Source organism: Panthera leo, chromosome E3 (genome assembly GCF_018350215.1).
Source record: "Panthera leo isolate Ple1 chromosome E3, P.leo_Ple1_pat1.1, whole genome shotgun sequence".
In the NCBI taxonomy this organism is placed as follows: Eukaryota; Metazoa; Chordata; class Mammalia; order Carnivora; family Felidae; genus Panthera; species Panthera leo.
This window is the reverse complement of record NC_056694.1, coordinates 25,216,774-25,244,341: the sequence shown is the minus strand read 5'-3', so window position 1 is coordinate 25,244,341 and position 27,568 is coordinate 25,216,774. Positions and strand designations below refer to the sequence as shown.

Below are 27,568 nucleotides of genomic sequence, written 5' to 3'. Positions count from 1 at the left end.
AGTTTTTGTATTTTTCAGATCCGCAGTTTCTGTTTGGTTCTTTTTTATAATTTCTATCTCTTTGTTGGTATTCTCATTGTGTTCATATATTGCTTTTCTGATTTGCTTTGGTTCTTTGTCTGTTTTCCTTCAGCACTTTCAGGATAGTTAAGACAATCATTTTAAAGTGTCTGTCTAATAACTGAAACCTGTGTCTCTTTAGGGTAAGTTTCTGGAAATTTGTTTTGTTCCTTTGAATGGGCAACATGGCCTTGTGATCTGTTGTTGAAAACTGGACATTTGAAAAAAGTAGCCACCTCTGTCTGTCTTTGCAGCCTAACTTCATGCAGAGAAAGCCCTCCAGTAATCTGACCAGTATGAAAACTTAAGGTCTTCTTAGATTTTCAGGTCTTGGGCATGTGTCTTTCCTAGGCCTGTGCATGTGTGTTTTTTTCTCAAATTTCCCAGACATAATACTGCTTTTATATGTTTTAACTGCATTAAAAGTCTCATATCTGCTTCTTCTTGGGGCTCAAATGTTTTATTGTCCTCCTCTGCCTGTAGTCTCCCTCCGAGGTGGCCACAGTTCTACAGTTTCCACTCAGTGTGGCATCTGCCACTGCTTTCACCCACCTCCAGTCTGATATTCAAACTATGTCACAATTCCTATCTGAGCTCTGATTCAGATGAGGCAGAAACCAGTCTCTCAGGCAGCCTCCACACAGGGCAGAATACTGAAACAAATTCCAAGGCAGGGGCTGCAAATTGGGTGGCTTCCTCCTGACCATACTGTACAACACAAGAGAGGGGATGGGACAAGGGTAAGCAGCAGAAAACAACCTAGAATTTCTTGCCATTTAGAGTAGGGATTTTTTATTGTTTGGGCATTCATTTGCTGCAGGTCCTTGACTATTTCTAGAGTTTCTACACAGCTATTGTAGTCTGTTGTTTACTTGACGTTTCTGTGAGGAAACAAGGGCTACCTTGGAGCTCCCAGGTCTGCCTTCTTGCTTATTTCACCTCCAGAGGTATGTTAATTTTAAAAATAAATTCCCCCAAATATTCAGGAATTAAATTAGTCTCTTCTTTTGTTGTAATAATGGTAATAATGATAGTAATTTATTTTAATGTTTGTTTTTGAGAGAGAGAGAGAGACAGAGAGAGAGACAGAGAGAGAGAGAGAGAGAGAGAGAGAGTGTACATGTTGGGGAGGAGCAGAGAGAGAGGGAGACAGAGCATCCGAAGCAGCCAGTTGTGCGCTGATAGCAGTGAGCCTAATGCGGGGTTCCAACTCATGAACCATGAGATCATGACCTGAGCTGAAGTCGGGCGCTCAACTGACTGAGCCACCCAAGTGCCCCAATAATGATAATAATTTCATTGAGTACCTACTATGTTCCCAGGCACTATCATATACATTTCACCTCTTTAAATAACTAATTTAAACTTTACTACTTTCTAGGTAGTATTGTACCCATTTCATAGATGATAAAACTGAAGCACAGAGGAAACATACCATCTATGTGGAACTAAGACAGACACATGGGGAATGCAATTTTAAGGTTTTAATAGGTAACATGGAACTATTACTGGTTTCATGTGACTTGAGAGGAGGTAGTTACAGTAGACCAGAAGAAGTTGGCTGGATCATACCCTACCCACTTCTCTTCATTCTATAAATGCTTTAAAATTGGATCTCCGTTCTTGAGCTACATTTTCATGTAGCTAAGGTAGTGGGTTGGCCAAATAAGTGCCCTTTTCCTTTAACATAGGAAATAACACATGATGTATGATCTTGACCAGGAGGGCAAGAGAGGTCCAAACCCAGCCCTGTGGTGGGTGAATAATCAAGGTGATGAAGTGAAGTGGAGTTTCAGAGAGATGACAGACTTATCCCGCCGTGCAGCCAACGTCTTCACCCAGACCTGCGGCCTGCAGCAGGGAGACCGTCTAGCCTTGATCCTGCCTCGAGTGCCCGAGTGGTGGCTGGTGGTCATAGGCTGCATCCGAGCAGGTCAGTGACCCAAAGAGACCCCAACAGACTTTAGGTCTAGCCTGGAGCCAATGGGTCCTGAAATATTAACATTTCCCTGCCCTTTTTTCTTATTCTTCATAGTCTTTTTCTTTCTCAGACTCCTTCAAATATTCTTTTGCTACTTCTCACTGTCTTCCTCAACTTATACACCCTCAAACACAATGTCATCACTCTCTAATTCATACACAGACACAGACACATAAACACACACACACACACACACACACACACACACTTTCTCTTGCACAGTTTCTTTTTTTTTTTAAAAAAACATCAATTGTTAACATTTTGCTCCCCTCCCACACTGAGACATTTAAGTATCAGTTGCAGACATTGTGGCATCCATAAACACCAGATAAATACCCATAAACACTGGAGCATGCATCTGCTATGATCCATGACATTTTCCTCACATAACCACAACAGAGTTATCACACCAGAAGTATAACTTTGATATATGTATATATCCGTGGCTAGAATTCTTTAATTGTCCCAACAGTGTATTTTATACCCATTTTTTGTTTGTTTAAATCCAAAATCTGATAGAAGGTCATGCATTGCATTACATTGTAAGGTCTCCTCAATCTCCGTTAATCTAAACTTTTCTGCATGACATCTTGGAAATGTCTAAGCCAGTTGTTTTTCAGAAGGTCCCACAAAATTTGTATTTCTGACTCTTTTTTCAAGATTATATTCAGATAAACATTTTTAGTAGGAGTACTAAAAGGACAACATGCTTATCTCAATGCTTTACATCAGGAGATACATGAAGTCGGTTTATCCTATCATCGATGATATTATTTACAAACACTTTTGTAAGGCACAATTTCCCTTTGTAATTATTAAGTAATCTGTACTGTAATACTTTTGAGACTGTGTGAATATCCTGTTCCCCAACTGTCTTTCACCCTATTACATGAGAATCCATTGATGATTGTTGATTGAATTGAATATTATTATGGTGGTTTTATATGAGAATTTTCTAATTGTGTTATTCCCTACACATTTATTCTGTGGAGATTTCCCTTCCCCCTTTTAACTGCATATTTATGTATCTATATAATGTAGAATTTGTGTGGGACTCCAGAATTTTTTTTTAATTGCTTTAAAATGCATGGTCATATATTTCCTCACAAATAGAATCCTACATTAATCCATCAAGGTCATGTGGAATCAAGAATTAACAGCAACAGCAGAGAGAGTACAGAGAAGCCATGTCATCTGTAGAGCTGAGAGATGGCACATGGGAAATCCAAGACAAGAGCTGAGTGCTCTGGGATAGAATAAAAGAAGAATAGAAGTAAAGGAAGGAGAGTCCAAGAATGGGCATAAGACATGCAAAAACTTAGTCAGGAGAAGTCTGTGTGAAGAATAGGCATCTTGAAATAGGGAATAGATTTGTAAGAGGAAAAGGTGGAGGGTGGGCAGTGCCTTCACTGTTGGGTGTTCAGAGTATGGTGCTTTCCTGGAGAGAGGGCACAGGTGCTGGTGAAGAGAAGAAAAGCAGAGGGGGAAGTCAGTGTTCTGTGGAACCTGAACAGGTAATAAAATGGAAGGTAGGTAGTAGCAAGATTCAGGATGAGCCATCTGGTGGAGAGATTAGAACCCAGTAGAGGCACACAAAGACCTGAACTAACTGTTGGTGATGGAAGATGGAAGGGAGTGTAGGAAAGTTAAAAGGATAATGTAGTTAAATTTGGGTATGAGGAATGAAGAAAAGAGAGGAGATTCAAGATGACACAAGGGACTGAAAGAGGAGGAAGTGAGAGGAGAAAAATGGAGGCAGGGATACAGCTAAACCTGGTGTCAAAGACACTGTGCTACTTGCGTCCATAGTCTGTAGTCCCAGTCCTAAAGTAGGATTCACCTGTCTACTGGCTTGATCCACCTAGAGTAGAAGAAGGTTAGGTCAGGCTTTTCAAATTTCAATATACATAGGAATCCCTTGGAGAGTTTCTTAAAGTGCAAATTCTGATTCAGTAGTTTGTGATGGGGCATGAGATTTTTGTGGTGCTGATGGTACTGGTCCATGGCCCATACTTTGCACAGCAAGAAGCTAGCAGATTTCTATGCAGATAAGCCAGGCCTGAAACCCCAAAGTTCCTTTTTTCATCCCCAGGAATAATCTTCATGCCAGGAACCACCCAGATGAAAGCCAAGGACATTCTCTACCGATTACAAGTGTCTAAAGCCCAGGGCATAATGACCACAGATACCCTTGCCCCAGAGGTGGATTCCCTAGTTTCTGAGTGTCCTGCTCTGAAAACAAAGATCCTGGTGTCTGACCATAGCCGTCACGGGTGGCTGGACTTCCGATCACTGATTAAGTAAGTTTCAGATCTGATGAATGTGTTTTCTAAGGAAGGGCAAGAGAAGACCATTCGCTCCCAAGTGCTGGTAGACAAACATTCAGTGGGAGAAGGTCATCTGGACTGATGCCAGAAGACTTCTCTTCCCAGCTGTGCCCCCGATTTGTTTTGTGACCCTGGGCTGGTTCCTTCCCCTCTCTTGGATGCAATTGCTTTATTTGTAAAATAAGAGTATTGAACTTCTATGCCTCTGTCACTACAGTCTAAACATTTTAGTGCAAATGAGATGAGTCAGAGGGTTATTGTGTTGAATCTTCCTTGTAGGTAGGGAATCTGAAATATTATTTTTATATAACAAACAAATATATGAAGAGGTTGAATGAACGTATAAGATGAATTTTTAAGGGAAACTTGAGACTGCAAGAAAAATTGAGGCTGTGGCTGGTAGTCAGCTGGGGGAACAAACAATTTCCATCTTTTAGGTGCTGCATAGCTTTAAGGACACCTCCCAGGGAAAGTTAGGGAAGTGTTGGAAGTAAGAAAGACCCCTTCCACCCACAACTCTGACTCTGTAAACCTTTAGACATTTTTTCTATCACATGAAAACCATGCTGTGTTTGTTTTCTTAAAGTAACCCCTCAGTTTTTAAAGTTCTTTACTTCAGCCTCAAAAAGCAAATATTAGGGTGAAGTCATATCTTACACTGGATTTTAAAGTCAGAGAACTAAAAGAAAATGGCTTAAATAAAGAATATTCTTGGGGTGCCTGGGTGACCCAGACAGTTGAGCATCTAACTCTTGATATCAGCTCAGGTCATGATCCCAGGGTTGTGGTACTGAGCCCCGCACTGGGCTCTGTGCTGAACGTGAAGCCTGCTTAAGATTCTCTGTTTCTCTGTCTCTCTCTGTCTTTAAAATAAAAAAACTTAAAAAAGGATATTCTTTAGATTCCCTTAAATTGCCAAAAGTCAATATGGTACCATTTCTCAGCAAGAGTTGGTGTTACTGGCAGCCTTGGGATCATTTGCAGTTACTATGATTGAACACCATAGGGAATTGGCATTTATAAGCATAGACCCAAAGGAGAAACTGTCAATTCTGAAGCCCCCAAGAATCAAGGCACACTGGGGGGACTCCAGGCTTACCTACCATCTCAAGTTTACACCAGGACAGATGTGCATTTATGTTTCTTTTACTCTCCCTCATTTTCTTTCCCCTGCCCCTCATAGCCAAGGTTATGGGGTTAAATTCCTATAAAGCTACTTCATATAAAAAAAAAAAACAAAACAAGCTTAGCAGTGTGGTTAAGAGCACAGTCTGTGGATCAGACTGAATTTGAATCCTGGCTGTGCCACATGCTGGCCAAATGTCTTCAGGCAAGTAATGTAACCTTTCTGAGCCTCAGTTTCCTCCTCCACAAAGTGGGCACAATAAAAGCAGTACTTCTCTTTTAGGGTTGCTCTGAAGATTGAATGAGTTCTTATTTGTAAGTCACTTAGAGCAGTGCCTGAAAGATAGTAAGTGCTATTTCAATGTTTGTTACGTTAAAAATATTCCACTATATTTCCCCCCTTTTGTAAATGAATAAATGTCAGTCTACTTATCCAAGTCACTCACAAATTCCGTTTGATTCCTAATACAAGGAGAACTGGTTTTTCCTCCAGTGTTGTAAACCTCCATTCTTCTGACTCCAAGCCCCTCATACTGGATCCCCAGGGATCCCAAAGCAGGAAACGTGACTTCTCCCCTTTTGTACTGAATCCCTTTGCAGATCAGCATCCCCAGATCACACCTGTATTAAGTCAAAGACGCTGGACCCAATGGCCATCTTCTTCACCAGTGGGACAACAGGCTTTCCCAAGATGGCGAAACACAGTCATGGACTTGCCTTGCGATCCTTTTTGCCTTCATGGTAGGAAAGAAGGCATTGACTTAGATGCTGGGCCACAGATCTGGAGTGGTGTGTGTATGTGTGCATGTGTGTGTGTGTGAGCACACGTGTGGGTTGGGAAAAGAGCTCTAAGTAGAATTGACTCCATCCTGTTTCTTCCCTCTGGGCTCTTTGGTTCAGACTCCTGAGAGTCTTGAGATGTAGACACTTGGAATGCTAAAGGTTTGCTGACAGAGGCCTCTGATGACAAAGGAGGCACATTTAGGTCCTGCCTGAGCACCTTTACAAGAGGTGTGTAGGAAATGTGTGCCCACATTCAGCAAACCACACAAATGACAAGCCATTGTGTCCCTCTCAATTGACTCAGGGTTTGGTGGTAAAAGACACAATGTTTGAACAATGCCACCTGAAGTGGCAGGTCCTTTCCTCTTCCCAGTTATGAACACATGAAACTTGGAGTTACCCAGTCGTGAGCTCTCAGGAAAAAGAATACCTGGAACCAAGCCACAACATGCCACTCCCCGTAACCTAGAACAGTCATAGAGGCTGAAGCCTTGGGTTAATCACTTAATCAACGTTTAACTGAGCCTCTTCTCCCATCTGTCCCTACCTCAGATAGTAATATTCACACCAGATCAAGTTCTATATATTTTCTAACTTATTAACCAGACCAGAGGGCAGACAAGGCTTTTTGTGGACAGTGGCTATCTGTGCAGATGCAGCAGTTTGCAATGGTAGCAATTGAGTAGCGAAACCCTGGAGGAATAGGGGTGGAAAGAAGGCAAAGGCTTTCTGTGCAGTCTGAATAACAAGAGCACAGGCACAAAGATATTAAAAGTAACATTATAGAACTACAGACACTTGAGGATAGCTGGTGCTTAGGGTGTGGGGTGAGAGACATATGGGAGGAGTTGGGAACCAGTGAGCAGGGCTCAGGATCTTGTGGGCCTTGGTGTAGAGTTTAGAGTTTTTTAGGCAGATGATGGAGAGGTATTGGAGTAATGGGATGTATTTTAGCAAGGGAAAGACCTGATAAGATTTGTGTTTTGAAAAGATCACTGTGGCTGCAAGATGAAGGGAAGCAGAAGGGGTTAGGATCTGCTGGGTTTGAGGTGCCTGAGGGACACTGCAGAAGAGATGTTCAGTGGGTAGTTGGGTCTGAAACTGAGAAGACAGGTCTTCCCAGCTAGTAGTATTCTGTGGGTGAGCCACAATCCTAAGAGGGCTGGGATGAGGGAGGGTGGGTTGTTTATTAAAGTTAATAGTAAATAGTAAATCTCCTGTTAATAGTAAAGCTCCTCAAAGCCATAGTTTAGTAAAAAGTAAACTATTACTAATAGTAAATAGTTAGTAAAGCTCCCATAGCTATGGGAGGATTGTGTTTTCTCAAGGAATTATGCACACAGACATCCCTCAGAATCACTAAGATAGGATAGAGAAATGAGAAACCTTTCCCACCCTGCTTTCTAATTTTTGCCTATTGGATAATTTTTTCCAGTCCTTGCCAAGGTGGGGTATTAATTAGGGGTCTTTCTCTCTCTTTCTTTATTTCTATCTCTCTCTCCCTCTCTCTCTTTCTCCATCATAAATGACAGAAAGCCCAATCTCAACCTCTTTAAGCCTAAAAGTGAATAAAGGAATTTATTGGATCATGAGGCAGGGCACTCCAGGGTTTGGCTTCAGACATAGCTAGAGTCTCTGGATCAGGTTTTTATCTCTCCATCTGATGTGTTTTGTTGCTCTTCTAAGAAAGGCTTATCCCTTGTTACGCCCAAATGGCTGCCAGCATTACCTAGGACTATATAAGTAACAGAGTCAATTCCCAGCCTTAAGGATCATTATAACTAAACCCATTGAAATCACACATGACCAGAAAATAGGATTTGGCATGCTTTAGGGACCTGGGGTGGCAGTGTGTCTGGAGCCCACTCAAACCACATGCACTGAGAACGAGAGGTGGGTCATCCCTGAAAATCAGAGTCCCCAGCCCTTGATCACATTCTCATGATCACCTAGCTGAGGTCACTGTATTTTGGAGTTAGCAGGAAATGTCTACAACTGAAGACATCTGATGTCTTGTGGAGCATTTCGGACCCAGGCTGGATTCTGGCTGTCTTGGGGTGCCTGTTTGAACCATGGACATCAGGGTCTACACTCTTCATCCATCATCTGCCCCAGTTTGACCCCAAGGTCATTCAAGAGGTAAGAAGACAAACCTTCCACTATCAACAAACTCCTAGAAGAAACTCATGTTTCAAACTCAAAAGCTGGCCTGCTGAGAAATATTTTATGTAGCAAAAAGTCTCATTAGCATAATATAACCCTGGTTCTGGGTTTCTCAAAGTGCAGAACACTGAATTAGTTACTGTATAAGAATAACACTACACGAAACCTTGAAGAAAATACATATTCCAAGCCCTTCCCCAGGGCTATGGATCAGATTTTGTGGGCTTGGAACCCTGAATAAACATTTTAAGAGATTAAACCAACCAGAGAAAGCTCATGTCTCCTGGATCCTGGACCCTGTATCTGCCAGACCATATAGCTGGTGTGTGTGTGTGTGTGTGTGTGTGTGTGTGTGTGTGTACGTGTTTTGTTGTTGTTATTGCTGTTGCTCAATTTAATGAAGTGCTTAAAAACAGAGCCCCTAGAAAATGACAAATCTGGCTTCTCATGCCACATTTGACATTTACTTGTGGTTTACTTGCTACTGTGAGCCTCAGTTTCCTCATCTGTAAAATGGGAGTTTTCATAATTCCTATGTCACAAAATTGTTGAAATATAAATGAGATGGTACAGGAGAAGTGGGTGAAGTGCTTAGCCCTGAGTTGGCATACAGAGGCACCCGGCATGCAGTGGTGGCTGCTGTTCCTGTTAGGTGTATCTCACAGTAATAACTCAAGTCACCCGTGTGAACCCTCTCGTTGTACTTCCATTCACCCGAAAATGTGTTTTCCATCTCAGAGGTAGACCTGCCCCTCCACCTCTCAAAGTCCCCTCCCCACAGCCCCTGCAGATCTTGTTCTTTTCTCTGTCCTTCTGTTAGGAGCCCTTCTCATTAATCTTGCATCCATTAAACCTTTTCTCCTGTATTTTCAACCCCTCACTTCTCCGTCTCCATTAATCTATCATCCATTAACTCTTTTCTCCCATGTTTTCAACCTCTTCATCTTCATGAACTGTACTCCCCCTTAGTCCATAAACATATTCAAAGTTCCTCATCCTGAAAAATACCTTCCCTTTACCCGGCTACACACTGGACCAACCCAGTCTTTCCTCCCTTGGTATCAAATTTCTCCATAGACAATTCTCCGCTTGCTCCAGCCACATCCTCTTCACCCACCTTACTCCTGAACACTGCAGCCCTACAAGCGTCTGTCCTCACCCTTCCTCTTCCTTCTAAAAAATCTCCTCTACTTCCATTTCACCAGCATGGGTATCCATTCAAGGGGATCTCAAAACTGTACCTTGGGTCTAGTCTTCTCCCTCCATGCAAATTCCCCCTTGTTTTTCTACCCCAGGTCCATCTGATGATCCCTCCAGCACGTCAGACTACATTTCCCATTTCTCATTCCTCACCTCATGTCAATATCTGCCTCTCCATCATTGTTCACTGCTCACATCCTGCCAGTCCCTGAGGCTTAAAGCTGCACAAAGAACACCGAATCCACCTTTCCCCTCCCCTCCTCCACTAGTACATGGGTGTCTCCAAGGTCTCAGTGTGTTTTAAGCTTGAATTAGTTCAAATTATTAATTACACAAATTTACAAACACACATACATACACACACACACACACACACACACACGAAGACACAAACAGCAGCATTTGAAAGTTTAATTATTTTGATTTATTTTTCACTTGTGGGGCGCCTCAGTGGCCTAGTCAGTTAAGTGTCCTACTGTTGATTTCAGCTCAGGTCTTGATGTCAGTGTTGTGAGTTCAAGCCCCACATTGGACTCCATGCTGGCAGTGAAACCTACTTAAAAAAATGAGCAGGACATGAGCAGACATTTCTCTGAAGAAGACATCTGGATGGCCAACAGACACATGAAAAGATGCTCACCATCACTCCTTGTCAGGGAAATATAAATCAAAACCACAAGGAGATATAAACCAACACCTGTCATAATGGCTAAAATCAAAAAGACAACAAACAACAGGTGTTGGCGAGGATGTGGAAAAAAAGCAACCATCATGCACTGTTTAGTAGGAGTGCAAGCTGATGCAGCCACTGTGGAAAACAGTATGGAGTTCCTCAAAAAATTAAAAATAGAATTACCACATGACTCATTAATTGTACTAGTGAGTGTCTACTCAAATAATACGCAAACACTATTTCCAAAGGATATATGCACCCCCATATTTATTGCAGCATTATTTACAATAGCCACATTATGAAAGCAGATCAAGTGTTCATCCGTAGATAAATGGATAAAGATGTGGTATATGTATGTGTGTCTATATATATGATGGAATATTACTCAGCCATAAAAAAATAATGAAATCTTGCCATTTTCAACACCTTGGATGGATCTAGAGAGTATAATGCTAAATCAGTAAGAGAAAGACAAATACCATATGATTTTACTCATACAGAATTTAAGAAACAAAAGGAACAAAGAGAAAAAAGAGACCAACCAAAAAACAGACTCTTAACTATATAGAATAAACTGATGGTTACCAGAGGGGAAGTGGGGGGGACGGGTGAAATAGGTGAAGGGGATTAAGAATATACTTCTCGTGATGAGCAATGAGTCATACATAGAATTGTTGAATCAGTATATTGTACATCTGAAACTAATATAACACTGTATGTTAATTATACTGGAAAGAAAGAGAGAGAGACAAGAAAGAAAGGAATAAATGAACAAAGGAAGGGAGGGAGGGAGGAAGGAAGGACAGACGGAAGGAAGGAAGGAAGGAAGGAAGGAAGGAAGGAAGGAAGGAAGTTGATTGGGCTCAGAAAGAGAGGGACTGGCGCCCCTAGGTGGCTCAGTTGGCTGAGTGACTGACTCTTGATGTTGGCTCAGGTCATGATCCCAGGGTTCTGGGATCGAGCTCTGTGTCAGGCTCCACATTGAGCAGAGAAGCTGCTTGAGATTCTCTCTCTCTGTGCCCATTCCTCTTCCCTATGGTTCTGCATGGAAGGTATATATATTCCCATTTTACAAATAAGGGAACAGAGTTGCAGAGGAATTAAGTAACAGGATTGAAGTCAGGCAGGCAGACCCCAAACCCACATTCTCTCCTCTTCAGTGTTCTTGCCCTCCCAGGGTACCTCCACCCTGATCTGAAACCGAAAGACTCCCACTTCTAGCAAAACCATGGTGAATACCAGACATTTTAGACTCTATCTGATCTCCAGCTAAGGTCAATCATCCTCAATTTACTTCCTGCCCTTCACCTGTCTAAATCTAACCTCAGTCTTCCTAAAGTTACTTCTTGTGACTCTCCTGTCTAAATAAACCATCTTTTGACTATACCTAAGTGTTTCTTCAACCCTGGAGACTTTGCTCCTGTTACTCGTTCTACCTGCAAGAACCTCCTCCATTCCTCTGCCTATAGAGACCATATCCATTTGTTAAATACCGCAACTAAATGCCACCTGTTCCATGAGGTCCCTGGATCACCCAATCAGAAGGAGTATTTCCCTCTGCTAAGTTCTCCTTCCAGTATCTCTTATGACATCTACCAATTTCTGCCTTACCATTTGAGTCCTGTTTTATCTCCTCTATTATTAGTACAAACTCCCAGTTGGAATATTATCTAACTCTTTTTTCATTCCCCCCAACAGTGCCTGATACATGCTATGCACAAAATTCATGCTCAATATAGGTATATTGAAAGAAGTAACAAATGACTACTGGGCTGTCCTACAGGGGAGATCCGAATTAAAATGTTAATAGCCGATATTTTAAATCCTTACTATAAGAATAAAATTCCTTCTCTCCTCACTTTCTAGACATTGTTCAAATACCCCATCACCCAGTGCCTTGCTGCGCCAGCTGTGTATCGAATGATTCTACAGCAGATTCCTACCAGGTATGGTAGAAGTGGTGGTGGCTGGCTGGTCATAACAATCTTTGGTTAGGAATTTAAGGAATCCAACCTACTGTGATCTGACTTTTTAACTGTGGTTCTTTGAGGGGTGTGCAGGTGTGTGTGTGCTAAGTTAAGTGTTGGCTAATTATCATTAGTCAGTCTAATTGATTCCTTAAAGCAGGACTAAGAGATCCAAATGAAATGCTAAGTGAGTCTTGCATTATTGTAGGTTTATTATTTTTTGAACATTTTTCTTATGAAAGGACAAACATACAGAAAAATACATAACACATAAATTTATAGATTAATGAATTGTTGAAAACAAAACACCTATGTCACCACTCACATGAGTCACAAAAATAGAATATTGCCCACACCCCAGAGATATCTTCATGACTCCCTATCTCCACTAAAGGAACTCATATCTTGACTTTTATCATGTTAATTTCCTTATTTTCCCTTACAGATAACCTCCTAAGGAAATAACCCTAAACAAATTATTATATTTTACTTTCCTTTGAACTTTATGCATGTACTCATACATTATTCTGGAATATCTGGCTTCTTTTTTCAACATTATGTTTTTAAGATGTCTATGTTGCTGCATGTTGCTGTAGTTAATTTTCATTGCTGTATAATATCCCATTGTATTAAAACATTGCATATTTTTTTCAGTTCTACCATTAATGGACACTCAGGTAGTTTTTATTTTGGGGTTATTAATGATAAGTGCTGCATTGAATTATTGCACATGTACCCTGGTGCATATAAGCATGCATTTCTGTCACATTTTTCTGGAATAAGAATTGCTAGTTCACACTGACACTACATTCTACAACCCAATTTTTCAAGATATTGAACCCATCTATGCTCCCACTAGCAAGGTAGGAGAATTCCCATTGTTCCATCACATTGGCATCATCTGTTATTGTCAGAGTTTTTCATTTTTCTCAATCTGATGGATGCATAGTTTTCTCTTCCTATAGTTTTCTTTTTGCATTTTCCCATGTTTGTGAGTTAATTTTAGCTAAACTGGAATCTGCTCTTTGAAACATATGGGCGTTTATGAATCTTTTAAAGACTCTGAAATTAAAATGTTGCTCCAAAAATCAGAGTAACATGTTTTAAATATAGAATTAAAATATTAAGGTGTTTAATGACCTCCCTTACAAAGCTAATTCTGAAACACAACTTGATTTTATTCATGAAGCCTCATGCTGGTTGGACTCCGTTTGTGTTTCAAAACTCATAATTAGCAACTTTTTGAAGTGTTCATCAGATGATTATCTTTGTCCAAATCCAATAAAATCCAACCATGTCATAACTAGTGACTGCATCACACTCTGCCCATTTTATCTATTTTGAATAAAGCTGAAGAATGAAGAAAACACCTCAGTAAAACCAGCCCTCCCGTCCATCACCTCTGACTCTAAAGGCACCAGGACAGTGTGATGAGGATGGAAAGGTGGACAAGATGTCTGCTGCCTCTCTCATCCCCAACAGCTGACCTGGTCCAGCCCCAGGCCAGCTGGTAATCAGATCTCAGTCGCTTCTCCCCATGTCTTTCAAGGAATGCATTATTATTTTATGTCTGTTTTTGTCTCATTTATGGAAAATTTGATGAGGAAAATGAAGAGGATTTATGTCACACAGTGTACCTACTACAAATGTTGACAGCCAACTTTTCTGCTCTTTCTGAAATTCCTTCTCTCAGGGCTGTTACCTACAACCCTTCTCTCTCTTCCTACACTCATCCTGGTCTTCCTTGATGTCCTGAGCAATTCATTTCCACCCCTTAACTTGCATTTTCTGCTCAGAAATACAAAAGCCCTTCAGTTCACATGACTCCACTCTTCATAGAAGGCAGTGCAGTTCTGTTATCATCCTAACAAGCTTTTGGGGAGTCTTATCTTCCACCCATTATGGTTTATAAAATATCCTTCTTAGCCACAGAGGATGTTAAGACAAGGCCTGAAAAATACGTCTTTGCCATCTTTTTACATCAACTTCCAAATTTGGTCCAAACTTTTGACCAAACCCATTAGCCTCACCACTACCACCCACCCCTTGCCAGAAGAGTTAATATGAACCACCAGGAAATGAGTGACTTTCCCTTGGCTTTGACCTCCAGTAAATTGCCCCAAAGGCAAGTAAGAACATGAGGAAGCAGGAGGATAAATGATCCAGATGGCAAGGCTATGAGTGAGCTCTTAACACTCTGGGCCTGGGACAGAGCATCCAAGACCTGACCACAAGTTCTGTTGATACCTTGCCTTTCCCTTAGTCTCAGGTTCCCTACCCTGGAGCACTGCATTACTGGTGGGGAGGCTCTGCTGCCAGAGGAGCAAGAGGAGTGGAGAAGACGGACAGGCGTTCTGCTCTACGAGGTCTATGGACAGTCAGAAACAGTAGGTAGACAGTCCTTTCTGGGCCAGTCAGGATGTGCTTAGCCATGGAGCCCAGCAGAGGAGCTGAATCGTGTGTGCAGAGGCCCCACTCTGCTCACAGCATTGCCTGAAGATGATAGGGCTTCAGAGTTTTAGGCTAGTTTGCCCCAAATCAGTTTGCACAAAGATAATTCACAGCTAATCAATGTGTCAAGAGGCCAGTGTGCTGAAAACTATTGGGTGAGGACTTTGAAAGTGGTCTAAGGACATGATGCCACTGTCCCTGTGATCATTAAGCTCTATGGAGCTCATCAAGGGTGGAGGGGTGGGAGGTTCTTTCCAGTAACAAGGAGGCCACCATCCACAAGTTCTGCCCACTTCACCATCCCTTCCTAGGGTAACAACCACAACAGCCAGGAGTTGGCCCCAGAAGTTCATTTCTGGGGGTTTAGGTGAACAGCACACAGGTTTGATTGTGGGACACTAGCTGGAGTGGAGGAGGGAGCAGAGACTTTCTGTATATACCAAACACACACGCACACACACACACACACACACACACACACACACACACAGTGTGATTCTCAAAGGCGTCACTGAGCAACCATGTGGTGGGGCATTCAGAGTATCATGCATGTTGTAAACCACAACAACTTTATCAATGATAGTGGGGGCAGGTATCCCTCGTCCTACACATTCTCAAGCCACTTCTATTGCTGGACAGAGCCACTTCCCCAACCTCCTTATTATCCCCGAGGCTGACAGAGGGTTGGCTACCATCTCAGGAGCTGCAGCAAAATGGCTATTTTAGCCTCAATTAATATACTTCACTGACTTTTTTTTTTGGAAAAAAAATTCTTTTAAATAATCAGTAAATTGATCTGCTTCAGGTGAGATATATTAAGATTTCAAGTTTGTCCTTGTATGGTTCATAGTTTATATTTGGACAAGGTGGAGGGTGGTGGAATGGGAACTACCTACACCCATGACATCCCTTTACAACAATTATTTGCAACAATAGACAGAATACTCCCTTATACTTGACGGTGCTGTATTTCTCAATGTACTTTCATACCTACTGCCTCGTCTATGGAACATTTTCCATATGCCTGTACTGTGAGCAACAGCATAGCAAAGGGGAAAGAGCTTCCCCTCCCAGGAACTCAGACACAAGTTCAGATCTCAGCCTTGCCAATCACAGGCTTTGAGACCATAGGCATAGCATTGAACCTTCCAGAGTCTCTGCTTCTCCATCTCCAAAATGGAAATATTATCCAGTCTTTCTGGGTTGTAATAAGGGAGATGAAAGGATGTATATAAAGCTCTGGCTACAGTGCCCAACCGCTTGTACATACTCACCTTGCAGTTACTCTTGTATTTAAGCAGGGGTTGCACTAGAATGCTGGGGGGTGGGATATAGAAATGAATGGGGGCAGTCTCTATTCTCAGGATGCTTGTTATCCACTGAGAGGAACAGACAAGCAAAAATAAGTATGATGCTCTGTTGGCTACAATGGAAGTATGAGGGGAAAATACTACAGAAGAATCTCCCAACTGACTTTTCTTGGGGGCTGAATAATAGCAGGTAGTAGTTGTTTATTGAACATAACCTGGTGTGCCTGGCACTGGGTGAAGGGTTTTCCGTACACCCAGGTACTCTGGGAGGTAAGTGTTATAATTACCCACCTTTACATAAGAGAAATCAAAGAGGATTAATTGGCACACAACTGGAGTGAAGATTCACATCCATGAAACAAATCTTAGTCTGACTTAACTTTAGAAACAATGATATTTTAGAGTACCATAAAGGAGGAATATGGTGCATCAGGAAGATAAAGGGGGTGGGGCAGTTCTCTAGCAGAAGGGACAACACAAACAATATGAATACTCTCAACACAGCTCTGAATAATTACGACTAGGTTCCTGTCACTGTGCAACAGCCCCAAGTAAACATTAATGGTTTCATGGCCTTCCTCCAGCAAATGGACACATATCTGACATATAGTGGGCCCACCACACCTGATATTACATGCCCACAGGTGCTGTGAACATCTGTAGACCAGAGTTGGGTCAATGCCTTGCACCTTACCTTGAATCTGGGCCTTCTAGCTTTCTCATAAGAGCTCTTTGCACAGCGTCAAATGACATTGGTGAGCCAGGATGCTGTGTATAGTTCTTGATGCTTTGTAATCAGCCAGGACTCTTTGACCAACCCCATTTTCTTTCTTTTGTAAACAGGGAATAAGTTGTGGCACTTTACGGGGAATGAAGATCAAGCCAGGTTCCATGGGGATAAGTATCCCCCCTTTCGATATCCAGGTTTGGTCCTAAAGACATTGGCCAGGAATAGTTAGGGCTTAGGTGGGATTGGACAATTGTGTGACACCAGGTGACAGAGCCAGCTGTTCCCACCCCACTCCCCTGCCCCAGTTGCCGTCCTTCCTCCTCTCCTCCTATTTTCCCTCTGATTTCCTTGGGAGGCTTCGTTTGAGAACTGCAGTATCCTGGGCAGGAATGCAGCTGAGCCTGGCAGCTGGAGGCCTCACACACAACAGATGGGACCAGAGCACCTGGAGCACCCTGGCATCTCTCTCCATCAGCTGGTGCTTCTAGTTTTTCCTCACCTGTGTCTTCCAGCTTGACGATGCATTTGCAATGCTTCTATATCCATGAAACAAATAGACCCATGACTGGGATTTCACCATTTGCTGAATTCAAACACTTTTGGCAGTTTTAATTTATTTTCTGACAGGGCTTCTCCCCCCCATTTATTCTCACTGGTGTCACAGGAATAGTCAGCTAACGTTTGGGTGTGGCAGGTGTGTTGGGGTGGCCCTGCAGGGCGGGATTCACAGGCCTCTTGCTCCAGATCATTGATGAGAAGGGCAACATCCTGCCACTCAACACTGAAGGCAACATTGGCATCAGGATCAAGCCAACCAAGCCCATTGGCCTCTTCATGTGCTATGAGGTAAGTGGTGACCCTCACCTGACCCCTTCCAGGCCCTGAAAATCCCTGCAGGGAGCTGTGTGGGTGCTGATGAGTGGGGGTGATTCAGCTCTGCACCCTGAGCCTTCTTCATACCTCCTGTCATTCACTCCAACTCAGTGAAGCCTCTTCTTTAAAAAACTTTTTTCAGTGTTCATTTGAAAGAGAGAGAGAGAGAGAGTGTGAGTGGTGGAGGGGCAGAGAGAGAGGGAGACACAGAATCCGAAGCAGGCTCCAGGCTCTGAGCTGTCCACACAGAGCCCCATGAAGGGGCTCGAACTCACAAATCGTGATCTTATGACCTGAGCCAAAGTCAGAAGCTTACCCAATTGAGCCACCCAGGTGCCCCCAATGAAGCCTCTTCTAATTAATCTCCCGTGTTCCCACATCCCTTCCTGTCCTAAGCCATCTGGCATTTAAGTGCTTATGGGGTAGAAAGAAGTCTGGTTTCAGAAGCAGCATACTTGGGTAACAATGATCTTTTGTGTTTGAGAGTGCAAGCTTTAACTGGGTTCACATCCTACAGTTCCACTTACCAACCACAAATCTGTTAACAATGCTGAGCCTCCAGGGGTCACTTTTGTCTGCACTTCACAGAGAAAGAAACTGCAGATTGGAAGAGTTGTATGTCTTCTGCATGTCAAATAAATGGCCGCTCTAGGATTCAATCCCACATCTTTTTGGTCCCCAGCACCTATATAAGAAATTGAGGGATTACATAAAACTGTGACAGATTCTAAGGATACCTGAAACTCTTAACCAGACAAACCCTAGCCTGGTTAGTAGTGGCCACTAAGAAGAAATTCTCAGCTTCCAAGATTGGCCAGGGGAGGGTGGACAGACCTTGAAATTGACCTCAGACCCATCTCCTTTCTCCACAGTAACAGCCATTCGTATCACTGTTGTCACTCTATGGCCTATGGCAGGGGAAGCGGGGCACTGCTTCTTTTGAGATATTATTGCCCAAAAGCAAATATGCAGACCCTAGCCTTTATTCACTGTAGCACAATTTTAAATGTGTGTAAAAGAGAAAATTGTAAACACAGAGTAACACGTATATACTTCAGTGGTTCTCAACCCTGCATTTGAAGAGATTTAAAAATATTAAATTTTGGATCCAACCACAGAGATTCTGGTTAAATTAAACTGGGAAATCCAGAGCAATGACAGTTTTTTCTTAATTGGAAATTATATATTTCGTTTTACAAAGATCTCCTCAGTCTATGCCCAAACCTGTATATGTATGTATGTCATTTCACATGCTCTCATGACTATATGTTGTCACCCCTCCACTGAGATTTGTTTGCTTTTTTCCTTTCATTTTTTTATTGAGATAAAATATATATAATATGAAATTTATCCTTTTCACCATTTTTAAGCACACAATTCAGTGGCATTGAGTAAATTCACAATATTGTGCAATAATTACCACCATGCATCTGCAGAAAATTTCTTTCATCCCAAACAGAAACTCTGTTCTCATTGAACAACTCCCTCTTCCTCATATTCCTGGTGTTGGTAACCTTTAATATACTTTTTGTCTTTAAGAATATGCCTCTTTTAGGGGCACCTGGGAGGATCAGTCAGATAAGCGTCCAACTTCCACTCAGGTCATGATCTCACGGTTTGTGAGTTTGAGCCCCGTGTTAGACTCTGTGCTGACAGCTCAGAGCCTGGAGCCTGCTTCAGATTCTGTGTCTCCGTCTCTCTCTACCCCTCCTCTGCTCCTGCTCTGTCTCTCTCTCTCTCAAAAATAAACAGACATTTAAAAAATGTAAAAAAAAAAATATGCCTATTTTAGGCACCTCAATTAAGTGGAATTGTGCAACATTTGCCCTTTTGTGTCTGGTTTCATTTCACCTAACACATGTTTTCAAGGCTCCCTCATGTTGTAGCATGTACCAAATGTCATTTTTTAAGGCTAAATGATATTCCATTATATGTATGTACTATGTTTTGTATATCCATCAATTTCTTAATAGACATTTGGGTTATTTCCACCTTTTGGCTACTGTGAATAATGCTGCAATGAACATTGGTGTGCAAGTATCTGTTTGAGTTCCTGCTTTCACTTCTTTTGGGTGTATACTCAAAAGTGGAATTCCTGGATCATATGGTAATTCTATATTTACTTTTTGAGGAATTGTCAAAATGTTTTCCACAAGTGGCTATACCATTTTCTATTTCCATCAGCAATGCACAAGTGTTCCAGTTTCTCCATATCCTTGCCGATATTTGTTAAATTTTCAGGTTTGTTGTTGTGTATACAATGGTCATTCTAGGGGCGCCTGGGTGGCTCAGTTGGTTAAGCATCCAACTTCGGCTCAGGTCATGATCTCACAGTTCGTGGGTTCGAGCCCCGCATTGGGCTCTGTGCTGACAGCTCAGAGTCTGGAGCCTGCTTCAGATTCTGTGTCTCCCTCTCTCTCTGCTCCTCCCCCACTCAGGTTCTGTTTCTCTGTCTCTCAAAACTAAATAAACATTAAAAAAATTTTAAAAAATACAATGGTCATTCTAATGGGTGGGAAGTGATATAGTATGTCATTGGGTTTTGATTTGCATTTCCCTAATGACTAATGATGTTGAGCATCTTTCCATATTCATATTCTTTTTTAAACTATTTTTTAAGTTTATTTATTTATTTTTGAGAGAGAGAGAGAGAGAGAGAGAGAACAAGCAGGGGAGGGCAGAGAGAGAGAGAATCCCAAGCAGGTCCTGCACTGTCAGCGTGGAGCCTGATGCTGGGCTTGAACTCACAAGCTGTGAGATCATGATCTGAGCTGAAACCAAGAGTCGACACTTAACCGACTGAGCCACTCAGGCACCCCTTCATATTCTCATTGATCATTTGTGTATCTTCTCTGGCCAATTGTCTGTTGAAGTCCTTTGCCTATTTTTACAATTGGGGTTTCTGTTGTTGATTTGTAAGAGCTCTTTATTCATTTTGGATATGAATCTCTTATCAGATATATGCTTCCAATATATCACATATATTACTTCCATTCAGTGCATTGTCCTTTTACTCTCTTGATAGTATCCTTTGATGTAAAATTTTAAAAATTTGATAAGGAACATTTTATCTATTTTTTTTTTTTTTGTTTCATGTGCTTTTGGTGTCATAGTCAATAAATAATTGCCGAAAACAAAGTCATGAAGACTTTCCCCTATGTTTTCTTCTAAGAGTTCCAGAATTTCAGTTCTTCTGTTTAGGTTCTTGACCCATTTTGAGTTAATTTCTGTGTATGGCATATGGTAATTTCATTCATTTGCATGTGGACATCCTAGTTTCTCAGTGCCATTTGTTGAAAAGATTAACTTTCCCACTGAATGGTCTTGGCATTCTTGCCTAAAATCCAGTTGGAAGGGAACCTAAAAAGAGATGTCATTCAATGTTTTTAAAATGGTTTTTTTAGGGGGCACCTGGGTGGCTCAGTCCAACTCTTGATTTTGGCTCATCATGATCTTATGGTTGTAAGATTGAGCCCTGCTTCAGGCTCCACTCTGGGCGAGGAGCCTACATAGGTTTCTCTCTCTCTCTCTCTCTCTCTCTCTCTCTCTCTCCCTCTCTCTCTCTCTCCCTCTGTCCCTGCTATCTTGTTCACTCTCTCTCCTTCTGCCTCTCTCTCTCTCTCTCTCTCTCTGAAAAAAAAATAAGCTCAAGGTAAAAAAAATAAAACTTTTTTTTTTCTGGAACCTCTTAAAATCATTTTATGTTCCACGTGAGGGATGATGCTAACACACTGCTTAGTGGTTGAGTGCAGAGGCTGAAGAGTAAGAATTTTAAATTCAAATACCAGCCCTTCCACTGACCAGCTGAGTGACTTTGAGCAAGTTATTGTGCTTTTCTGAACACTCATTTCTTCTACTAAATGGGCTGTAAAAATCTAGCCCCACATGAAACCTGTACATGCATGTTCAGAGCAGTTCTATTCACAACAGCTTCAAACCAGAAACAAGCCAAATGCCCTTCAGTAGGTGGACATCCAAACTGGAGTTCGTCCATAACATGAAATACCATTTAGCAATAAATAGGATCAAAGTACTGATGAATGCAAGAAACTGGATGAATTTGCAGAAAATTATACGGAATGAAAAAATTAAAAAAAAAAAAGAGCTAGACCCAAAAGGTTGCATACTATTACAGGATTCCATTTATGTAACATTCTTAAAATGACAAAATTATAAAACTGGGGAATAGATTAGCCACTGTCAAGGGGTTTGGGATTTGGAGGGAGGAGGGAGGGAAAGCAGGAGGAAGGTCGGTGTGATACAAAAGAGCAATGATCCTAGGGACTGTAGGAGCCTTCTGTGTCTTGACCACGGTGGTGGATGCAGGAACCTGCACATGTGATAAAGTTGCAAAGTAATGAATACACCAGACACACACACATAAGTACAAATAAACCACTGGGAAATCTGAGATTGGTGGATTGTAGCAATGTCAATATCCTGGTTGTGATATTGAAGTACAGTTTTGCAAGATGCTACCATGGGGGAAACTGGGTAAATGGTACACAGGATCTCTGTGTTATTTCTTATAACTGCATGCAAGTATACAATTATCTTAAAGTAAACAGTTTAATTTGAAAAATACCAGCCTTATAGGCTTTCTGGGAGGATCGGGTGAGATAGTATTGGGGGAAGGAAATTCTTTTAACAAAAGTTTTTGACACCTCTCATTTTTTCAGACACACTGTGAATGCTAAGTTGAGAACAATAAATAAAAGGGTCCATGCTCTAGTGGAAATTTTATTCTACTAGAGCTCCACACAAAAATTTGTCCTTAAAATTGGCTCAATATTGTCCACTAATTGGCAAGTAGTGTGCATTGAGTACTTGGATGTAGTGAAAATAGACTCAGAAAGATTACAAAACTTGTCTCAGTGCCAGGTAGAACAAGGAGCAGAATTTGAACCCAGATCTGAGTACCAGGTTGTGGGTCATCATCGCTAAACTAATTGCCTTCAGGGATGCCTGGGTGGCTCAGTCGGTTGGGCATCTGACTTCAGCTCAAGTCAGGATCTCACACTTTGTGAGTTCGAGCCCTGCATCAGGCTCTGTGCTGACAGCTCAGAGCCTGGAGCATGCGTCAGATTCTGTGTGTGTGTCTGTGTGTGTGTGTGTGTGTGTCTGCCCCTTCCTCTCTCTCTCTCAAAAATAACAGTAAAAAAAATTTTTTTTAATTTAAACTAATTGTCTTCAACAAACGGGTGCTGTTATCTTTTCAGGACAACCCAGTAAAGACTGCAGAAGTGGAGTGTGGGGACTTTTACAACACTGGGGATAGAGCAACTATGGATGAAGAGGGCTACATATGGTTCCTTGGGAGGAATGATGACATCATCAATTCCTCTGGGTCGGTATGATTGATCTGAGCCAGGAAGCATCACTCTCACATGCCTGATGGGATCTAGCTTGTCCATACATTTGTCCATGCATTGGTGATTTGATCCTCAGGCTAATTCTGAACAAGCTTTGTCTATGAGGTCCTTTTCTGGGGCTATCTGTGTATCTTCCCCAAGCCCTGCATCCAGAAGAATCAATCAAAATGAAGTTCAACAAGGTCTTCAAGAGGAACATAAGACATTATACAATTTAGGGGTACCTGGGTGGCTCAGCTGGTTAAGAATCCAACTTCTGCTTGTGTCATGATCTCGCAGTCTTTGAGTTCAAGCCCTATGTCGGACACTGTACTGACAGCTCAGAGTCTGGATCCTGCTTCAGATTCCCTGTCTTCCTCTCTCTCTGTCTCTCCCCCTCTTGCACTTTGTCTGTCTGTCTGTCTGTCTGTCTCTCTCTCCCCAAAATAAATAAACATAAAAAAAAGACATTATACAATTTAAAGGATTTGGAAGGAAGACTTTACTTTGACCCCTACTGGTTGAGGAAGCTTATTCTATGCTTGGCTTCTCTGATCGGACACAGCATTTCACAGAAAAACTTAATAATAAGTAATAGCAATTAAACTCTATGGAGCACTTCCTATGTGGAGGCACGCTCCGCAGTGCTTTATATAATCCAGCTCTCAATGCTAGAAGGTACATGCAATTATGCCCATTTTGCATATGAGGAAACTGAGTTACCAGTGAAGAAAGTTTCCTAAAGTTTCAAAGGGAACGGGCTGCAACCCAGATTTGAACTAGTTATCTGGCTCTAAGTCTGTTGTCCCTAACACTTATGTGATTTAAAAGATTTTTGGCATATTACACTAGAGTAACAAGTCCTCTTGGAGATTTCAAGGAGTGAGTTTGTTTCCTTTTTTAATTTCTAAAACATGCTAATATAGTGGGAAATAGGATACAGAGTTTACATGAATGTTTAAGGTAAAAGTTGAGGCTGCCAATAGGTTTCATGCCAGGGGAAGCTGCTTGAGCCAAGCCCTGGAACCCCGGGAGGACTAAACCTGGGCCCTCTTCCCAGACCAGCAGCAGTGAGGTGAGAAACCCTGGGGAGCATGTGAGTGTTGTATTGTGTACATGAAGTGCAAGACAGAGGAAGGTCACAGGTATCTGGGCTCCCTGAGACAGTTATCCTACATGGCAAAGGAAGATGTGACTCTGCAAAATATGACACTTGAGGGCCTGGGTCACCCAGCCCTGCCAGCTGCTCAGAAACCAAGAAGGAGTCATTGATCCTCCAGGTACCGAATCGGGCCAGCAGAGGTGGAGAATGCCCTGGCTGAACATCCAGCAGTGGCTGAATCAGCTGTGGTGAGCAGCCCAGACCCGATTCGAAAGGAGGTAAGGAGGAGGACACAGAGGTCATCTTGTCTGTGTGTGGGCACCTGGAAGGCCGGTGCAAGAAAGACATCCCCCAGACCCTATTTTCCCAGTCTCCCACCTAAGGTGAAGGGAGGGCAGAGAGCATGTGCATGTGCATTTACACTGTGTGGTCACCAGAGGGCACTGGGCCAAAACTGTGACAAAATGGTGCTTGTGAATCCTGCACACTGAGGCCTCCAATCTGCTGTTGAATGAGCCCTTGCTCTGTGCCAACTCATTTCCCCCTCACAACAGCCTAATTCTTTAAGGATTCTGATATCTTTTTTTACAGTAAAGAAACAAGCATAAAGAGATTAAGTAACTTGCCTGATCACAAAGCTCTTAAGTGGTGGAGGTGGAATGGGAATTTGAGTAATCCTTCTCTGGATCATGCATTCATTGATTCAACAGGTGTGTGCTGACTACCTACTATGTACGAGGCCCTGTGCCCTGTAATAGGGACATAAGTAATATAAAACTATTTAATTACCAACATTTATTTCATGGCCACAGAACTCTATCTACAATAATAGTAAAAATGGTGATGATAATGATAGGAATACAAATAATTTAAACTGGCTTCATGTTTTGCATGTAATATCTCAATGAATCTTGACATAAATGCAACGAGGGGTGAAGCTATGCTATCCCCACATCACTGAGAAGGAAATGGAGGCCGAGAGGTTATTTTATAAGACAAAGAGTAGAAATTGGAAGTATGGAAACTGGTTGTGTTCTTCTGCAAAGGCTCAACTCTCCCCTTGTTTTTCCATTTACTTAATAAACATTTACTTTTTAAACTATACAATTGGTTGCCACTCAGCCTGAGCCTTCACTCTGGTTCTGCGCTACAGGTGGTGAAGGCATTTATTGTCCTGACCCCGGAATTCCTCTCCCATGACCAGGACCATCTCACCCAGGAGCTGCAGCAGCATGTGAAGTCAGTGACAGCCCCATATAAGTACCCGAGGAAGGTGAGTGAGGGCAGATGGATGGGATGTGCTCCCCTCCAGTGGTTCCTGGGGCTCTGCTGCCCCAAATCCTCTAGGGTGGCCAAGGAGAAGCTTATGTAGCCAACAGAATGAACATTTTCCTATGCAGAAGAAGCAGTTCAACTCAGGGATATGGGGAACCAACTTAATCAGAGGGAACATTTGTCCTGTGTCAAAAACATGGCTGGCAGGTCAACGTAAAGAAATAAATTGAGACAAGTGCCCAGAGACATCAAGATTATTTGTAATCTTTGAACATTTGGAAAAGAAATTCCAATCAATAACTGCTACACATTTTAAAAACATTATTCGTAGTAAGAAATACATTCTAAATTGCAACCCAGTACATGTATAGATACATAACAAATAAAGGCTAACAAAGTAATATTAATTCTAACATACAATACATTCTGAGAGTTTTTATTCTACTTCATTTGTTTTCAAGGCCATGTGCAACCTATGGAAGTGTTCAGGAATAGAGAAATGATTACATTATTTATGGTATTTAATGTAGTCCTATAATTTAAAAAGACAACGCAGATCTTTTATTTGTAACTTGAAAACATCACAGTATCTTATTAAGAGAAAAAAGCAGGCTGTAAATGAATATACCTAATATCATATTTGTTGGAAAACAACAGTTTGAAAGGATACATGTGCCGCAAATTAACATTTCCTTCTTTTGTAATAATACGTTGCAGCATTTTCTGAATGTTTACAATCAGGACATAAAGCTATACAGCTAACATTTATTGGCATTCACTATGTGTACCAGGTCCTGGACTCAAAGATTTACATTTTTACTATTTGATTTAATCCTCTTCAAACTTGAGATGCTGTAACCACCCATTTTACAGAGCAGAAACGGAGGCTCAGAGACTCCCAGTAAATTGCCTGAGGTTGGAGTTAATAAAAGGATGGAGCTGGAACTCAGACCCACGTGTATCTGACAAGAGATCATGCTTTGAATGTTGGGCTGTCCTGCCTCTTAGGAGGAAAACAGAGGATGCATGAAAGTTAGGATGGACTAGAGGTTATTGTGGGTAACAAATAGCCCCAAAATCTTAGAACCTTATAATAAGGGAAGTTTCTTCCTTGCTCATACCACATGTCCACCATGGTCCTCCTGGGACCAGGATAAAAGAGTACCCGCCATAGGTGACTACTAGATGCTATAAGAGATGGACAGAGAGGTGACCAGACTCAGTTGTTCCCAAGTGTTGTGTTCAAGGTGGCACACTTCACTCCCACTCACATTTCACTGGTCAGAGCATGTCACAGAGCTACGTCCAGCTTAGTGGGTCAAAGGACAATGTGACATACTTGGTGGAGCCTAGTGAGGCCACTACATGGTGCCAGCCTGTCTGGGGGACTGTGCAAAGGCAAAGAAGGGAGGTGGGGCATTGGTAGTAAATGATAGCAGGACTAAGTCAGGATGGGTTTGCTTCATCCTCAACCAGGTGGAATTTGTCCCAGAGCTGCCCAAAACCATCACTGGCAAGATTAAGAGAAGTGAACTTCGGAAAAAGGAGTTTGGTCAGCTGTAATCAGCAAAACACTCAGAAACCACTCTGTAATCTTGACTACATCCTTGGCTGCCTCAGTTTCCCCACTATGGAGAGGGTGAGGAGGGGAATGTAGAGCACTGTTTTGTAGCATCAGGAGTGCCCATGTTCTAGCATTTTTGTTCTCTTAAATTAATATGTTATTATCTTCCCTCCACATCCCTGGGTAAGTGCTCCAAATGTGGTCTGGTAATAAAACATTGACATCAGCATCCGAGGCAACCTTGTGTTGTGCTTTTATTCTGTGAATAAACTGGCACTAAATGCTATCCCTCCATAATTCTTCCCAAGTTCCATCAGAGAAAACTCTGGTGCCAGATTCTCCCTCCTGGTTCCAGGGACCCTGGGTGACTCCTTATGCCCATTCAACAACTAGGACACAGAGGTCAGGGGGACATTCCTGTGGCCCCAGGTGTCCATCTCTGTCTGGCTTGACCATGCTCTGCTGAGGATGAGGCCAGGGTCAGAGCTAGTGAGGTGGCCGGGGAAGGGGGAAAGGGCCGAGGGCAGCCCAGCGTGGTGATTCCACTTGTTTGCAAGACCAAGGCTCCCTGCTCCATCCACCATTCCATGGATCTGCTGCCACTGCCTCTGAATGCTGCGGCTGCTGCTGCTG

At 42.2% G+C, this 27,568-nt stretch overlaps 1 protein-coding gene across 1 annotated transcript in view; it reads left to right on the top strand.

Moving 5' to 3' along the window:
* LOC122209642 (acyl-coenzyme A synthetase ACSM1, mitochondrial-like) overlaps positions 1 to 27,164 on the top strand; it is a 41,100-nt gene extending 13,936 nt beyond the window's left edge. The window contains exons 2-13 of the mRNA XM_042921689.1: positions 1,783 to 1,993; positions 4,134 to 4,341; positions 6,094 to 6,234; positions 8,256 to 8,415; positions 12,179 to 12,258; positions 14,543 to 14,666; positions 16,884 to 16,964; positions 17,515 to 17,616; positions 22,863 to 22,990; positions 24,275 to 24,374; positions 25,250 to 25,369; positions 26,848 to 27,164. Coding sequence (XP_042777623.1) covers positions 1,783 to 1,993; positions 4,134 to 4,341; positions 6,094 to 6,234; positions 8,256 to 8,415; positions 12,179 to 12,258; positions 14,543 to 14,666; positions 16,884 to 16,964; positions 17,515 to 17,616; positions 22,863 to 22,990; positions 24,275 to 24,374; positions 25,250 to 25,369; positions 26,848 to 26,934 — 1,542 coding nt within the window. The 3' untranslated portion in view covers positions 26,935 to 27,164. The remainder of the gene's footprint in view (positions 1 to 1,782; positions 1,994 to 4,133; positions 4,342 to 6,093; positions 6,235 to 8,255; positions 8,416 to 12,178; positions 12,259 to 14,542; positions 14,667 to 16,883; positions 16,965 to 17,514; positions 17,617 to 22,862; positions 22,991 to 24,274; positions 24,375 to 25,249; positions 25,370 to 26,847) is intronic.
* Positions 27,165 to 27,568: the final 404 nt, after the last annotated feature.